General features: G+C 42.2%; 1 protein-coding gene across 1 annotated transcript; it reads left to right on the top strand.

Moving 5' to 3' along the window:
• Nucleotides 1–1,158: 1,158 nt before the first annotated feature.
• On the top strand, nt 1,159–4,182 carry TCF21 (transcription factor 21). Its single transcript, XM_011356196.1, has 2 exons — nt 1,159–1,865; nt 3,635–4,182. The coding sequence occupies exons 1-2, from the start codon at nt 1,416–1,418 to the stop codon at nt 3,722–3,724; spliced, it is 540 nt and encodes a 179-aa protein (XP_011354498.1). The 5' UTR covers nt 1,159–1,415; the 3' UTR covers nt 3,725–4,182.
• Nucleotides 4,183–18,266: the final 14,084 nt, after the last annotated feature.

The raw sequence follows: 18,266 nt of genomic DNA, 5'->3' as shown, positions 1-18,266 counted from the left end.
CTTCACCCTCTCATCTTCAATGCCTAATTGCAAGGAAAGAAAACCTGGAGAACTACTAAGAGAGAGTCTTGCATTCAGTCTTTCTAATTTATCTCATCAGTTGCATTCAATCGCTTGGTCTCATTCCCTTTGCTTTCCTACTTACTCCCCAGATTTTCTTTTTCTCCAGGAAAAGTGATGGTTCAAGCTGGGCTTAGGAATGGAAAAGAATCTTTTTCAAAGGGACAATACTTCTTAATGCTTTGTAATGGCAGCTTCACATGAGGAACCCTGGTAGCAAAGAGGTAGCAAAGACATAAAAATAAGAAGTCCCAGGCAAAGTGATGTCTGAGAGCAACTAAGATTCTTAAGATAGATTTAAATGCATTTCTAGAAAAAAAAATTAAGGGAAAGTTTTAATTCCATTAAGCAAATATTATCAATTAAAGAAATGCTTCCCCATACAATTCATTACTTTATCTCATCCTCCCCACTCCCACTAACCTGTGTGTGATTGTGTCTGGGTGTGCAATGGTGATGTATTGTGTACACAGAGGCAGTTGCTTGATATCTTTAAAGCAACCAAGTGCAGGTGGAGTTTTTGGTACTTTCTCTGCCTTCGCCCTAAAGATTCTATGAAGTACTTCTTTTCTTAATTTACTCCAGTTAATATGGGAAGATATCTTGGTAAAGCCATGGGTGTTGGCATGGTCTTGTAGGGAGTAAGTTGATCTCTGCCTGGATTTTAATTGGTGTTTTCTTGGGGGGAAGGGAAGCCAGGGGAAGAGTTTGTAAGGTTTATGGGTGGAAGGCCCAAAAAGAGCGAAAGGATCTGGTCGTTTTCCTAAAGTTCTCTACAGACAACCATCTATGAACTCTTAAGAGGGAAAGCGGGCCTTAGGAGATGGGCCCGGGAGAGGGGCTGTGGGTGGGGCCTGCTCCTCCTTGGCCAGGCCTGAAGTGGAAGAAGGTGACCGGTATTTAAGTGTTGCAGTTGAGTTGATTTACATTACAAGTTGGAATCAAGGCCTGGGCGTGCGAGTTTCCCTTCGTTGGGGAAAGGGGTCTAATAGCCCTGCTGGGGCCTGGCAGGCCCCTCCCCTGGGCTGCAAGGATCCGCCTCTCTATTCCCTAGATAAATTCCTAGTGTCCACCAAATTCCTCAGCGCTCTCTCACACTCCTCTACGGCCACGACTACGGGGGTGGGGAAACCGAGCATCGGTTTCCTTCCTTAAGAAGCTCTGGCGGTTCCTTCTCACAACTCTGCGAAGGGGAAAGCGGTGTGAAACCCAACCAGAACCCCAACTCCAACTCCCAACACGAGGTGGCTGCTCCGCACTGCACACTTGGGGGACCCATTGGTTACGGGGTCTCTTTCTCTCTCTGTTCTTTCTCCTCTCTCCCTTCCCTCTCTCTCTCTTCCTCTCACGCAAACATGTCCACCGGCTCCCTCAGCGATGTGGAGGACCTTCAAGAGGTGGAGATGCTGGACTGCGACGGGCTGAAAATGGACTCGAGCAAGGACTTCATGACTTCCAACGAGAGCACCGAGGAGAGCTCCAACTGCGAGACTGGATCTCCCCAGAAGGGCCGTGGCGGCCTGGGCAAGAGGAGGAAGGCGCCCACCAAGAAGAGCCCCTTGAGCGGGGTCAGCCAGGAGGGAAAGCAAGTCCAGCGCAACGCGGCCAACGCGCGCGAGCGGGCCCGGATGCGGGTGCTGAGCAAGGCCTTCTCCAGGCTCAAGACCACTCTGCCCTGGGTCCCCCCGGACACCAAGCTCTCCAAGCTGGACACGCTCAGGCTGGCGTCAAGCTACATCGCCCACTTGAGGCAGATTCTGGCTAACGACAAGTACGAGAACGGTTACATCCACCCGGTCAACCTGGTAAGTTCTCCCGTGCGGCTGCGACGGTGCGGGCGCCCCCGCCCAGCTCGCCCGCAGTCCTCCCGCGGTACGTGAGTGCGCGCGCCCGGCTGGGACTTACGCACCTCGGCCACCACCAGCCCAGCGCCTCTGGGGACCGTTGCAGGAGATCCCCACGCCGCCCTCTCTCTCTGCTCTACAGGAGGCCAGAGCTGGGATGATTTATACGAGCGTTTGACGTGGCAGCCCAATTAGGAGTTTGCAAGTGTACTGAGCTGGCAAAAAGGAGGATCCCCTGCACCCGCGCCATGAGGGCTGGAGTGGAGGGGTTGGTGCAGGACGGGGATCACTGACAAGATGCTGCGCGGCAAGAAGGCATTTTATCAATCTCTTCACTCTTCTTTTAGCGAAAGAGTAGAACTTGATTTTTTCCTCTAATTCTTGTAAATAAAAACACCCCACTCTGCTTCTTTCCCATATAGATATAGGACCATTAGATATGGACACATTCATGCCCCCCATAATTGTCATATAAGTCCCCAACTACTTAAATATTCTGCACTTTTCCTATAGACAGATTGACATTTTTAAATCCCAGAAGTTCTAGCAAATATCAGCATAATTAGTACATTCTCACGAGTATTAGTGTAATTGATAATATTAAAAAGTCGCTTTCATCCCAATTTAAGAACTTTTTATTTTTTAGCTTAAAAGTAATGCTCATTAAGCCTACTATTCTTCTTAAATGCATTTAACTGTTTAAGAAATATATTTAATTCCTTTTTCATTTGATTTAATGTTAAAACTTCCAGGCTCTAAAGAAAAACAACTTACTAACACCTCTGTTTATATATGATAAGAAAGACAGGTTTTCCTCTTAAAAGTCGTCTTATCGGCCAGCAGAAGTGAGAGAGGTTTGAAGGTTTGAATTGTCTTCTCACTGAGCTAGTTTCAGGAATTGGGGGAGGGGATGCAAAACCACATTTTGTCATGAAAAATAATTTTTCCTCCAATTAAGTTTATTTTTCGAATGAGATGAGTAAATAGCATTTTTAAAATCTATGACTCAAAGAAAGTAGTTCCTTCATTTACAATTGATGCTGCCTTCATCTTTGAGTAAGAAACTTAAGTGAGCTTTATTATAAAATATCACGAAGAGGGGAAGAGAAAGTTACACTTGCTCAGCCCAGTAAGAAGACGATCTTAATAAAATACGCATGTATATTCTTTTGTTAGCATCATTGTTTTTTTCCTTAGGGAGTAGCGATTAATTTAGAAACTGTTTTCAAAGCCTTCATTTGTGATGGAGGAAACGAAAGTTGGCAGCAGGGAAATAAATGGGGATAAAAGCGAGACGTTCGGGAAACTCAACCACGACCTCAAAAGAGGGGCTTAAGAGGGCGCTTTGCCTCAAATCCGGTGTCCACGTGGCCAGAGGTCCTTCTGGGTTTCCCTGCTCAGTTTCACCGTGGCATCTTCCTCTGGGCTGTGCCACTACACGAGCCACATTGGGCTTTCCAAGGGCCTCGTCTCTTGGGTTTCACTTCGAACCCAAGAAGTAATCCCCTCTTTGCTGTACCATACGAAGAGTGACTTAGCGCCAACGTTACTTTTTGCTTTATCCAGACACGAGGCTCACTGGAACACCGAGTTAATTGCAGATATAACGGGTCTATCCAACTCACTGCTTGCCCACAGTGCGCCCTCTCCTTTGGTCTCAATCCGGGAGCCCACCCCTCCCCTCCTTCCTCCACCGCCACTTACCTCCTCCACCCCCTTTTCTCCCGCAGACTTGGCCCTTTATGGTGGCCGGGAAGCCCGAGAGTGACCTGAAAGAAGTGGTGACCGCCAGCCGCTTATGTGGAACCACGGCGTCCTGACCTTGGAGGTGCGAGTCTGGGAAAGGCGCGCTCCCGGGGGGGGAGCGGGCCCCGGGAAGGCGACCCCCGCCCTCCCTGCTCTGTCTCTGCTTCTCCCTGCAAAGCTCCTCTCCCTGCCCACCCCGCGAGAACACTTTACAGCGACGAGGAGATTCGTTTCCAAACCAGAGGAGATCAATTGTACTTACAAAGATTCCCGTCTATTTAACTTTATTAACTTCTACCGTGAATGACTCTGCGAGCCTTGCTGGTCCAAGTGCAATATGTAATTATAAATATATGAATAGATAATAAGAGCCTATCAACGTGTATCTTTTGTACAATATGTTGTAAAACGTAGATCATAGAATAGCTGACTTTGACAGTCACATTTATAAAGTAATTCACTTAAAGATATATATTTTTTTCAAACAAATTTTGCTACTTTCGAAAATAAATCTTTCTTTATATTGCTAAAAGCCCTGAGATTGGTGTGATTTTTAAAAGTTTTGTTTGAAATAGAAAAGTGGAGCACTATGGGGAAGTTTGATAATAAAAGTGGTTCTTCGAACCTCAATCCAAACTTCCAGGGATAGAAAAAAATTAAATACGAATTCAACTATGAAGGTGCAGATCATATTTTGCACTGACACATTAAAAAAAAAAAACCCTCTGGTCTCAGGTTTGCAGGTTACTTTCGAGACAATTAGAAATAATGCACCTGTAAACAAAGACAGGGCAGGATTGAAGTTATTAACAATTACAAACACAGTTCAAGAGAATAAAGCACATCAGAAAAGGAAAATCCGGTTTTCATGTATTCCACAGCATAACTGCTGACATGAACAGGAAGGTAAACTCCGCGTTTTATAACTCTCCAGGCATGGACGTGAACCCAAACAACCTGTGGCTGCAAACCAGTGAAGAAATAATGGGAACTATGGAAAATGTAAATTTCATAATCCTTAGAACGTATTTTTTGATTTTCAAAGTGCTGCAACATACGTTATGTGTTTCTTATTATTAATTAATTAATTATAGCAACGTAGCTGTCTGTTAAGGTTAAGGTTAGCCAGTGCATTCTGCAACCCGCCACGACTTCCGGCGGACTGGGTTTTAATTTAAACATCTTCCAGGCTACGGAACAGCTAGTTGGGGAAGATTAAGTTGAGATAAACAGAGAGGCGAGGCCGAAGAGCCTGGGACCGGGTTCCCTCGCTGCCCCTGCGCAGCCCGCGGCGGCCGAAGCGCCAGATGCCACCGGGGCTGTTTAATGTTCGGGGTTATGACCGCAGTGTTTACAAGACGTCTTCGATTATTTATACTGTTATTCCTCGCAGAGACCCTTGAAACTTCCGCTTCATTTTTTCTTTTTCTCTTTTTCTTTTTCTTTCTTTCTTTCTTTCTTTTTTCTTTCTTTCTTTCTTTCTTTCGTCTCTGTCTCTCTCTCTTTCTTTTCCTTCCTTCCTTCTTTCCTTCCCTCCTTCCTTCCTTCCTTCCTTCCTTCCTTCCTTTTCTTTTCTTCCTTCCTTCCTTCCTTCCTTCCTTCCTTCCTTCCTTCCTTCCTTTTCTTTTCTTTCTTCCTTTCTTCCTTCCTTCCTTCCTTCCTTCCTTCCTTCCTTCCTTCCTTCCTTCCTTCCTTCCTTCTTTCCTTCCTTCTTTCCTTCCTTCCTCTCTCTCTCCATCTCTTTCCTTTTCCTCGGCTGTTTGGTACCTGGAGTAAGATCTGTCCCCCACCACCACCCCTTTCCCGTGCTTATCTCCAAATAAACCCAAAGGCGTTGTAGGGAGTGGAGCCCTCACCTTGTCCCTCAAGGAAGGAGCTTGTCTAAAACAGGGTTATTCTCTGCCAGTGACAGTTACCACTTTACAAGTGCAATTCATTCTCCAAGGGCTGGGAACTTCAGGGGAACTTCAGTGGCTCTTCATCTACCTGTCTGTCCTAGGCACATCAGAGGACTTCTCAGGATGTCAGTCTACTCTACCACACCCACACCCCAACACTTGACCTTCAAGAGTGCATTTCAATCTCTGGCCACCTCTTTATTCCCCAGATTCTCGTGTTCTCTCTGTCACTCCTGTAAGAGGGTCATTGCCCTGGCCTTCACTGATCAGGAGTTCTAGGCAGAGATGAGTCTCAGCATGATTCAATTTATTGTGTTTCAGTTCAGTAAATTTTCAAGCTCTCACTCACGTTTTTACAAACCAAATGCTCAAAATTCTGAGCGCCCGATGCAGGCGGCCCCATATGGAAGAAACTTCTTCTTGCTCATTCTCTGACCACCACAAACTGCAAACGAATTTCTTTTTTAAATTCCTCCTGCCATCTACCTATAATTTGAAAGCTGTGTTTTAAGCCTAAGGCATGAGGCTATGCATGTGGAACACGTAGAGTAAGCCCTATTTCTGTGTCCAGCTTTTTCCTAAAAGGGCCTGGATCCTGTTTTCTCATCTCTGCAGATGGAGAGAAAGGTGATAATAATAATCACCATAATAATCATACACTTTTTGTCTTTTGCCTCACAAAGACTTAGTGGGACTCAAATAAGATTATATTTGTGCAATTGATTTGTAAAAGAAAAGATCCGTGCAAATATTGGTTACTTTTATCAAGTTGTGTGTGGTGAGCTGTCTCTGCTAGGCCTGACCTGAAAGTGTCTCAGGCAGGAAGCTCAAAAGGGTGTATGCTTGTAATGCACAGGCGATGGTCTCTCACGAATCAAAACACCGCTCTTGAATGCAATGTTTATCATCACAATTTCTTCTCTCTCTCTCCTTCTCTCTCCCCCCACGTTTACCCTCCCCCAATGTTCTCCAAATTTGTCCAGAGCTTTCCACATATGTGATTTCTTGGAAATCTTGAATCCAGAAAAATTCAGAGAGCAAAAATCGAGCCTTGGCACCAGCAAATCCAAGGGCTACACTGGTGTCTGGCTGCTGGGAAGCCCTGCCCACAGGGCCCTCAGCCTCCTAGCCTGGGCGCACTCTCTGCTCCACTCTCTGCTCCACAAAAAGGAGCAAGAAGCAACACAGTGGGAATTACTGGCTTGTGGCTACCACTAACCCCATGAACATGAAAACCAGACGACCCCATACCTTTCCACAAACGCAGCCACAGTCTGAACATCTTTCCTTCCCCATGGACCTTACTCTTAAACCAAATCATCAGTACCTCCGCACCCATCTTTCCTTCCCCATGGACCTTACTCTTAAACCAAGTCATCAGCACCCCTACACCCACCACGCTCTTCTGTGTCTGTTGTTTTCCAGAAGTCTGTCTGTCCCAGCAGGGCACAAGCTCCAGCCTACCGGTGCCCAGCCCAGGCACTCGATGTGTCTGGATTGGAATAGGAGGCTAGCAGCTGCTTGAGAAGAAAAGAGGAACCCCAGTTGCCACAAGTCAATATAGTTAGGGGTGAGGGATAGGGAGTGTCCTGTCTGTGACCTCTTGATTGTGAAAATTATCTTGGAAGGTGCTTTCAGAAGGAGAATGAAGTGTTTCAAATAAGTGTGTGCCTGCAAGTTCTCAGGAGGAGTGGGCAAATACTGAAACGACTGTGGCTGGGGAAGGGAAAGTCTCTCTCTCTCTCTCTTTCTCTCTCTCTCTCTCTCTCTCTCTCTCTCTTCGCGTGTACGACTTTTTTACAAGTAATTCATTGTGCGTCTAGCTGGTTTTCTGTCACACTGGAGACTTCTTTCTAAAAAGAGAAGTGGTAAGCAAGGTCCAGTACCCAGTACCTGCTGGTTACATCTAGTGGTGAGTGGGGAACACTGCCCAAGGAAGCTTATAAGCCAGTGGTTCTTTAGTTTGTATCAGAATCACCCGGACGGCTGGTGGCAGTAGATAGTTGGACTCCATCCACCCAGGTTCCAGATTCAAGAGATCTGGGGTGGGGCCCCAGATTTACATTTCTAACAAGTACCCAAGCGAAGGCGATGCTATTGTTCCAGGGATTAAACTTTGAGAATCACTTTTTTTTTTTTTTTTTGCGGGGGTGGGGATCTGTCTTATTAGAGAAACAAAAGAAGTTAATGCAGAAGGAAATAAAATATTTGGGGAAAAAATTAAGAGGCTCCATGTTCTGGGCTCAAGTTTCACTTACTTTTCTATTCACTTCACAATAGCACGTGCTGTGTTCTTAATACTTAAATGAGAATTGGGGAAATCAAACCACTTGTCCTCGAAAAATAAAAGATTTGTGCTACCTGAATGTGTGGACATGTGTGTGCTCATCTTCCGTGCTCAAAGTCAAATTTCAGTCATCAGGAGAGGAATAAAAGAGCTGGGTGGGTTAGGCCCCTGCTGCTGTTGGCTCGGTTGCGACGCCTAAAAGGGAGAGAAATCTGGGCACCCGAGACTCACGCCCCTTGCGACTTCTTGGTGGTGCAGAGGGTCCCTCGGTCCAGGCCGGCAAATATTTCCCCTTCAACCAAGTGGAAGCAGGTGCGTTCGTTCTGGTTCGAGTTCCTGTGTGTCAGGCTCCTGGGAAGTCGGCCTGGACTTGGGGTGCAGAGGCAGGGGAGTGGAAGTGAGCGCGGGGTGAAAGAGCGTATGGAGAGCACAGGGTGGAGCGGATGGGCAGGGGAGGGACCTGAGCAGAGAAGCAGAATAGGGAAGGACTCCTCTGAGGCTTTTCTGCTCACTTCCTCTCCCCTCCCCACTGAAGAGTCTGTGGAAGTAGGCGGGAGAAGGAAGGAGGCTTCGAGGTCTGAGCCCCAGCGAACACAGCCTCCTGGGTCCTCCTGTCCTTTCCATTGAATGTGTGGCTGCCAACCCGCCCTGCTCTCAGAGACGCCAGCACGGGAAAGTTCTAAGGTTACGACTCCGCACCATCAGGGAGGAGATTCGCAGGCCCCACGCAGCTGGCGAGCCGAATTTCCTTTCTTAGCTTTGCATCCTGTCCTCCAAATGCTGCCTATGCCCTTGGAAACTCGCGTGGTGCCCACGGCGTTCTTGAGAGGCCGTCTGGCTTCCGCCTGGCGTCTTGGCTCCTCGCACCTTCGGTTTTTAGATCTGTGCTGGCTCCGCTGGTCCATCCTTCCGCACGCTTTCGGAAGGATTAACTAACCCGGAGGACTAGGCTTAAGATCTCTCAAGGTAGAAGGAGGAGAAAGGGGTGGAAAGGGCGAGGAGAATAACCGTTTTTAGAATGTTCTCAGAGTTCTTGAGTGTGATTAAAAACAGATTTTCATTCAGGTCCCATCTTTCTTTAGTGAGCCCTTACCACCCTATTTGCAATGGAATCCCACTCCTGTTCTTCAGCACTTATCACCTCATCATTCTTTTATTTTTCTTTCTGTTTAGTTTGTTTTTATCAATTTCTATCCGCTCTATGAGAGCAGGGACCGTGTCTCGCTAGTTCACCTTGCTTTCCCCAGCACCTAGCACAGTGACAGTCACTTAGTAAGTACTTAAGAAGAACACATGCATAAAACTTTATAATAAGCTTCTCGGAGGTACCTCTGTCTGCTAGGTAAGTTCATGTTGCATTGCTATAACCACTTGCTGGTTCAAATATATTGTCTAATTTTAATTTTAGAATTTACTAATGGACTGTTATTCTATAGTAAAAATAAATCTGTAATGAAAAAATCACCATCAGTTCTGTTAAGGGGAATTAACCTGAAACAATGGTTCTCACCACACGTGGTTTGTTTTTTTAGCACTACATCTCAGGAAAGTGTTCATGTTAAACGCTGTCTTTCAAAACGACGTGTCTCCCTTCAGCATTCTTACCATTGTCCGGAGCAGTCGTCCCTAAGCTCTTCTGTTTGATTTCTGGGATCATTTGCTAATGAATCTCATTAGAATATTTTTTCTTCTTTTGTATTTCACGTGAATTACCACCATCTTCTGCTGCCCTCTAATCTCTTTCAGGCACTCTTTACCCACTCAATAGCTCCTTCCTCTACCTTTTTTTTTTTTTTTTTTTTTTTTTATGAGCACTCTTTCTTTCCTCACCAAGGACTAAAAAGAAATCCAAGATATCTCTAAACCCAGGGAAATTTTTCAAACCAGCAAGGGTCATTTTGTTACAAGAAACAAAAATTCCTTCAAAATGGCTCAAATAAAAAGGGGGAATAAGGCATTGTAAAGATAGTCCAAGGATTCGGGCTGACATCTCCAGGCAGAAAATAAACACTAGAGAAACTGTTAGGAAACTGAAAGTCAGGAGTAAAACTCCCTCTTTCTTTTCTAGAGTTCTCTGGGCCCTTACCTCTGCCAATCTTCTGCGTTTTCTGCTCTGCAATCTGATTTTCTGTGCTGAATCACTTTCTACTCCTCCTAAACTTTCTATTTCATATGGAGTGGGTTTGTTAGGTTGCTAATTACAGACCTAGTTCTACAAGAACGTTCAGTTGCCGACTCCCCTATCCAAAATTTTAGCCTCGGCATCTCTTAATTTGAATTCTCAAGATAGGGACAATTATGAATGTGTTCTAGGAGGCTCTGATTATATTCTCCAGGTCAGTTGGATGCCTCTTGTCCTATCATCTGTGGGTTGGCTGGGGATGGATAGACAGATTGGCTGCTGGCTGGGACAGGTTTTTTGAGATGGAGGCTCTGGATGCAAAAAGAATCTCAAATCTGTTTGCTACAAATGCAATCTATTGCCATCAAGTCTGGGTCTTCTGCATTTGGACCCACCTGATTTTATTCTGCTACACCAATGGTGAGCAACATGTGTTTGGGAAAGGGTCACATTCACAGGTCTTATTATGTCTATGATAGGGAGAAATGGTAGAGGTAACAACAAGAAAACAAATTCATATAACCTAAGTAATCTACTTTATGGGATACAACAATTTTATTGAAAATATCGCCACTACTTTTTAGCCACTAAAATGTTATTATTGGGTAAGTTTAAGAAATACCAGCAGAGATTGATTTTTCTTAATTTTCTTCATCCATTGGCATTACACAGAGCACATTCATATACACTACTATATTTCTTCTTCAAAACAACCCTAACCAGGAGATATTATCATCCTTACTTTTCCATAAGTAAATGAAACTCAGAGAGGGGAAGTAAATCATGAAAAGTTACATAGTGAATAAGTGGCTGAAAGCTGAGTACAGAATTATTATATTTCATTGAAACCAAAATGCTCTCCTGTCTTGAACATAGGGGAATTCCCAGGATAAAGAAATTAAGGACAGGTATAATCCTAAAAAGAAAGAAATGCTTCCAATAAAAGTATGATGTGATGCCTTTTTTAAAAAAATAAAATAAAATTTTATTTTATACTTATTTAAAGATCTCCTTTAGACTTATTTATAAGTATGTTTTTATTCTGTATGACCATTTAGGACACAAAAAAAATTGAAATTATAAGGAAAACAAATTAGCTAAAATATCCCCAAAACTGTTTTTATTTTCAGAGTCCAACTCATTCTGAATTAGTTATTCACTGTATCATTAAAATCTGGTGATTTTCCACCATCATGTATCAGTTAATTTTTGTCATATAATAAATCACCTCAGAACCCAATGGCTTAAAAGAATAAGCACTTGTTATTGCTCATGAGTCTGCAGGTCAATTGGGCAGTTCTGCTGATCTGGGTCAGGCCCTGCTGTTCTCACTGGACTTGTATCTGTGGTTGGCTAGTGATTTGTCTGAGAGCTAGCTAGTCAAGAGTGGCCTCACTCATGTCTGGTGGCTGGATGTCTATTGGCTGGAGTGATGAAGGTGACTAATCCACATAGCTGTCATCATCCAGTAGGCTAGCTTGTACTTGTTCTCAGGGAGACTAAGGAAGGAACAGAAACTCAGACGGTCTCTTGGAGCTAGGTTCAGAACTGGTATAACATCACTCCAGCTGTATTCTATTGGCTAATGCTAGTCACACAGACATCCTATATTCAAGGGCTGGGGAAATAGAGTCCACCTCTTGGTGGGAGAAGCTGCAAAGTCACATTGAATAAAACATGAATACAGAGGAATATAGAGATTCGGGACCATTTTTAAAATTAATTTGCCATATTAAGGTTTTACTAAAAGTTCTTCATATTGAGAGTCTAACCCTTCTGAATCATTTTTTACTGTAAATTGTCAACGTCTAGTGATTTATTACCCAGTTTTCTCCTCTGATTAAGAAGAGTTCTTAATCTTCTAAAAGACTCCTCTTAGAAGAATTCTCCTCTATTGTCAACGTGATTTTCTTCCAAGTCACTGATACCTGTTCTGCAGGCTTCAGCGCTTCCCTTTCCTGATTTTGTGAGAAGAAACATAAAGGAAATATCAACATAAATTAGTTACACTAACCTTTCCTTCACCTACTCTTAGAAATTTGTAGGTTTTTCTGACTCTAGTTGTGTTACTTGACGTGTGTAATGGGCTGAATGGTAGACGGAAGGTATCAGATCTTAATCCCTGAAAACTGAATGTTACCTGATTTGGAAAAAGGGTTCTTGCAGATGTTATTAAGTTATGGATGGTGAGATGGAGAGATTATCCGTGCATATTTCTGTGGCATTCTTGTATTAATGCCATTACAAATGTCTTAATACAAGAAAGGGAGAGGGATATTTGACACACAGAAAAGGAAAAGTGATGTGAAGACAGAGGTAGAGATAAGAGTAATACACTCACCAGAGGCTGAAAGAAGCAAGTTATGGATTCTCTTCTAGAATCCTCAAAGAGAATAGGGCCATACCTAAACCTTGATTTTGACCCAGTGAAACTAATGTTGAACTTCCGGCCACAACGAAGAAAAAATAAGTTTCTGTTTTGCTAAGGCACCAAGTATGTGGTCATTTATCATGGCAGTCACAGGAAACTAATACAGCATATGACAGGCAAGTCTTTGCATGTATCTCAATAACAAAATGTAACATGGTCATCTACTTATGGTTTACTTCTTTTCTTACCTTCTGTAGAGCACTTGGATGTTATTTTGTAATAAAATACAGAATTATAGATATTCCTTCAGTGACAAATGCCTTTGTTCCTATACACTATCTTTCTATTTCCATGCCTTTTTGTGGATAACAGAAAAACATTTTCTATTAATTATTTATATAACACTTCATATATAAATTATTTATATAACAGATTTTTTCCAATGCTCAGAGTATAATCTTTATAAAGACATTTTTAGTGACAATTAAACTCAGCATGGGTAATACCAACAATATAGATAATTCAAAAGAACGGGCCAATGTTAAAATGCATCCCAATTTTAGAAATGTGTAAATGTGGGGAAAAAATGCATCTTAGAATGATGATATACAGTAATTCATTTCATTCTATGCATCACTGAGTATCTACTGTATGCAGGACCTTATACACTGGAAATAGGTGAGTAAGACAACACCTTCCACACTGACCTCCAGCTTTGGTCTTTCTCCCCCGTAGTTGCAGAATCTCACCTCTGCAAGGACCTGGAAGGATAGGGCAACCTTGTGTTCTGAAAAGCACCAACTGTGCCAGTTTCCAGAAAGGTGGGCTACCAGGACATGCTGGTTGCCCCTGGCACACTCAAGCCTCTATGTCTACAGGCACCTCAGCATGCTATTCACAATGCTAGCCCAGCATGGAGCGCTCCCAGCTGTCTCTACCCCAGACTAACCTATCTCCCAGTAGTGGGCAAATATCTGGGGAAGTGATTTCAAAAGCTTCCTTTATACATCTAAGGTGGTCGTCCTGCAGGTTTTTATTTTCCTAAGGCTAAAATTGGATCTTGAGACACTTCCAGATGGAGTAAATATGGTGAGCCATGATTCTGCTACACTGAAATAGCCAGCCACTTTGCAAATGCCTGCCTGCTCTTGGTCTTAAGAAAAAGATTTTAGGTTATGATAGGTGAAACTTATCTTTGCTACTGGAAAATTAACACCAAAACTATGAGTGACAGATCATCAGAGTCAACCATGTGATAGCTGAGCTTAGCTTTTAATTTCTCACTTGCTAAGCTTCCTGCATCATCTCAGGAGCCTTCCCCTCAAACAATTTATAAATTTCCCAAACTTTTTGTCTCCCAAATCTGTCCTTTGCTTTTTCTTCTCTTTTGAATCTTATAAATCAACTCACAGATTATATACTACTAAATTTCACTATCTTTCTCAATATTTTATATTAGGTGCATTCTAATTTATTAGAATAAAAGTTTTAGAAAGTGATATTTTCAAAAGCTCATAGATAAGCCTGAGCTTTGGGAACTGTGCCCCCAAGTTGCTCTGACCCTGAACTAATTGTTTAATCTAACTGTGCCTTGGTTTCTTCACTAGTGAGATTTTTAAAGTTCCTTCTAGCATTAAAAAAAAAAAAAAAAGTCATGACTCTAGAGAAAACATCCTGTGGTTTTTGAGCCAGACTACTGGTATTTGGCCAGATAAATGCCCACCCGGTATCAACTGGATGTTGCTGAATGTCCCAGAAATTGTTGATACCACGACAAGTTTTGGAACCTCTGCTAGCCTTATCAGAACCAAGAAGAACATGAAATTTCTTCTAAGACTCTCATTAGAATAATTTCCTTTTCTACAAGTTACATCATATTTAGAGAAAATTCAAAAGTAAATGGTAAGTTCACATCTATTTAGTTACCATTCTGACCCTGATCTGGAGCTTGTCTCTACCAATGGCTGGGAAAGCAAAAAGAAGGTGATGACCCAAGGGCATGGCACTCTCTGAAGACTTAGTAAATCTTCAAAAGAATTAATATTTTTACCATATTTTATTTATCCCACCCACAGCCTACCTAACCATTCCTTGATTTTTAGATATTTAGATTGTGCTCGACTTTGTTATCATTTCACTTTAGGCCATGATGCCCATCTTGGGTCTTTGCCTGCATCTTCCAGAAGTAGAATTCTGGGCCAATGAGCATAACCAATTTTAGGCTCTTCATACATTCTCCTTTTACACCCCACCAGCAATTTCGTCAATCATTACTTGGACCAAATTTTAAATGTAACTGTTTTTTTGTTTGTTTCTTTTATTTTTTTCTCTTAGAGAATTCGAAACATTCAGCAGATAAAGAGAATGAGATGAATGTGTTTCTGTCTTCACCACTAATTCATACCATCATCTCTTTGGGATCAACTTATGATCTTTTTTTTAAAAAAAAAATAACATTTGTTCTTGGGCAAAGGTTGAAGGACAACAGGAAAAAATAAAAACTATTACAACTGTGCAATGTTGGGAGAGGGAGTAAATTTGTTCCAGTTTGTGCCTTTCTGTTCCATCTTTAAGATCCTTTAAAAACAGAATTCTACTTTGCATGCCTCACAGGTTTCTGTATGCCAAACCAGGAATCCCAGAAACAGGTTGTTGCTGAATTACAACAAATTTTGTTAACTTTTTTCTGATAATAAAAATAATATGATTATTTTAAAACATTTAGAAATAGATTTACTTTTAGACAGATAGATTAATAAACAACAAAATTGTATATGCAGTTTATATTCTACTTTTTGTCACTTAATATTACAAACTTTCTGCCACATCAAACAAATTTTTAGAAAAGTGATTTTTAATGATGGAGAATTTTTCATTTATGCATAAACCATAATTCATTTTTGGACTTTTAAGTCATTTCTAATTTTTCCAGTGATAAATAATACTGCATTGAACATCCTTATACATCCCGATTATTACCTCCCAGATTATTCTTTGGATAGATTTTTAGAAATGATTCCTTTATATATTGCAAAGTTGTATTATAGGAAGGCTATACCCATTCAAAATCTCACCAGCAGTGTATAAGAAAGCATATTACAACAAATCTTCATGAACACTTAACATTATTCTTCTAAATCTTTGTCAAAGACATCTTGTTATTTTTCCAGGTTGCTTGTAAACCACATGTTGGCAACTTTACTTATTTATTTATATGGATTTTATTGAGATGTTTAGAGTTTCTGCCCCTAGAATTGCTCAAAGATTACTCTAAAAGATAAATTATTTCTCCCTGTAGCATTTGGGTTAGGTAGCTGTTGAGCTATGCAGTCAATTGGAGTTAGGCATCACCACCCCCTAGAGGTTTCCTAAATGGTCTGGTCACATTGTTTCTTAACTTTACTGTTATGAAACATTGAGGGACATGTAGAACAGATGACCAGCCACACCCCTTAGTTTTCATGGAGCTCAAAAGTCCTGTGAGAAATAATTTGAATTCTGTTCACAATTGGAGTTAAGAGATGTACAAACCTGATAACCTGCAGGTCCCCAGAGTAATCTGGAATGGAGGGAGGACAGAGAAAACCAAAAGAAAACCATCACCTTGCGTGAAAGAGTGGAATGCAGTGGCCTAAACTGCACAATAGGGCGTGGATATTGAAGAGAGCTCCAAGGAGAATGAGAAACTGGGCATAACCATCCACTGAATGAGCCACTGAGGACAGAAAGAACAGTTTCCCAGGAGAGCAAATTACGGTGTTGTAAGAACCCCATTTTTAGGAGCAAGTCACCGGAAGCAGATTTCCAATATTTAGCATGGAAAGAACACCAGGAAACTATCCCAAGATCAGCAGAGAAGGGAGCAGAAACCCATGTGAGGGAGGGAGACAGCTGTCTCAAAGAAGCTGGTTCCAGTAGAAGAGCAACGACTGTCAACCGAGCCAGAAGGAGAGGGCAGCTGACACTGGCTAAAGGGGGTCAGAGACCAACCTTCTGATTACCTCGAGAGGACAGCCTCCATGCTTCAACCTAGCTCTTGCCCCCTGCCAACCAGTTCTCCAGAGATTCTGACACTGAAGATGACCGTATACAGGCTCATACCCCTGGGACCTTACTAAGCAAGAGACCACAGCTTCCTAATCAAGATGGTGGGGACTCTGCACTGGGATGTGTGGGGTACAAATATGAAAGATTGATTCTAATCTATTGGTGAAGACTTTTTCACTTTTACGAAACTTATGAACATGTTCTTATCTGGCTGGAACTTACAATGTACAGATCCATTGGTTATAAAGGAAACCTCTTTATTTCCCAGATTAAACATTTATGAATTATCATATTCCAACTTTATACATGCTAGTTTGTGACCATTGTTAAAAACGAAAAGCTGGTCCTTCCAAACAGCTTCTTTGCTTAGAGAAAATATATACATATAGACTAACATATATACACATGTACGAATATGTATGTATACATACATACACATATGTGCATGTCACATGTTGACTAACAGTTTTAACTTCACAGAGATAGAAACATAAACAAGTTTCACTTTTCTACCGTTACTGTGCTACGTTGAATCTTCTTTTCTTAGTGGGGAGCAGATCCCTAATGATATCTCAAGCAGATACCACAGCATTTCCAACACTTTGTTATTAAAATGCAAATTCAGTTTACAACTCAGGTCTCATAGCTGATGCAAGTCTTGCCTTCTCCACTAGTTCTGGCACATGGCTCTATGGATCTGCAGTGGATTTGCTCCTTGGTTACACCACTCAGTCATTGATATGAGTCAGAGTGAAGGGAAGTAATCTGGCATATCTATTCCTCTACCTTATTCAAGAACTTATTTCTTTGGTGGTTGAGGTTCAAAGGGAGGGTGAGAGAGGATGCTCCTTTTCTGACGGCCCACTTGCCATGACTCTCCTCTATGTTTGGCAAGAGTACAAATATATCTTCTCATTTGGGCTCAAGAGTAAGTTCTTCTGCAGAGAGGCTCTTTTATAGAGGGGGGTGCCTAGGACAGGGAGAGGATGCTGTGAAGCACAGTTGCCTGAAGTGCAGTTTGTCTTACATCTTCATGTCTAGCTTTCCCAATCCCTTCAGCCCATGCTTTCTTGCCAATGGCATTCTTCTCACCTTGTCATTAGCTCTTATCTGTCTGCATTCTACCTCCAGTTCTGTTTCCCCCTGTTCATGAAGGTACACAGGCAGCTTAATGAATTAACTGTTTAAGCTGAAATCCCAAAAATTCCTTTGGGGAACAAGATGTCAGGCTTATAGTTTTTAGGTACTCTCAATGTCTGTGAGCAATTATCCTGACCTTCCTTCCCTTACCTAATTTGTGGAAAGGGGTAAGCATCTCCCTTTCTTTTTCCATGGGAAGTCAGTAGAGAATAAGCAGAGCTTCCACATAAGCCAATAAATAGCATTTGATTCCAGGGACTTTTCCTACCCTACCGTTATTCCCAGGTCTTCTGTTTATAGAACTGTAAGGAGCACTGGGGTAATGGCTGAGGTTGGAGGAAGGCAGTGTTCACTGGGATAATGATTGGAGGCAGCAGAGCTAATCTGCCCAGTTGTTCATACGCCCTAACAGCAATATCAGCCACAAATGTTTAAGCTTCCTTGGAGGGTGTCACTATAGAATAGAATAGTTGATACCACTTTGTCCACAGCTTATAACCTTAGCTGTCAATTCTGAGCAACAGGAAAAGCTTCACTAGACAATTTTTGTATAAAAAATTAGAACATACTATAAATCTTATTTTTCAGCTTGCTTTTTAAGAAGTTATGGCTACATATAACTGCAGTAGTTGCCAGGGGTTAGGGTAGGCAGTGGAGGGATAAATAAGAGGAGCACAGAGGATGTTTAGGGCAGTGAAAATACTCTGTATGATACTGTAATGGTGGATACATGTCATTACCCATTTGTCCA

This window comes from Pteropus vampyrus, unplaced genomic scaffold (assembly GCF_000151845.1).
Source record: "Pteropus vampyrus isolate Shadow unplaced genomic scaffold, Pvam_2.0 Scaffold24, whole genome shotgun sequence".
In the NCBI taxonomy this organism is placed as follows: domain Eukaryota; kingdom Metazoa; phylum Chordata; class Mammalia; order Chiroptera; family Pteropodidae; genus Pteropus; species Pteropus vampyrus.
The sequence above is the reverse complement of the archived record's forward strand: the minus strand, read 5'-3'. Positions and strand labels throughout refer to the sequence as shown.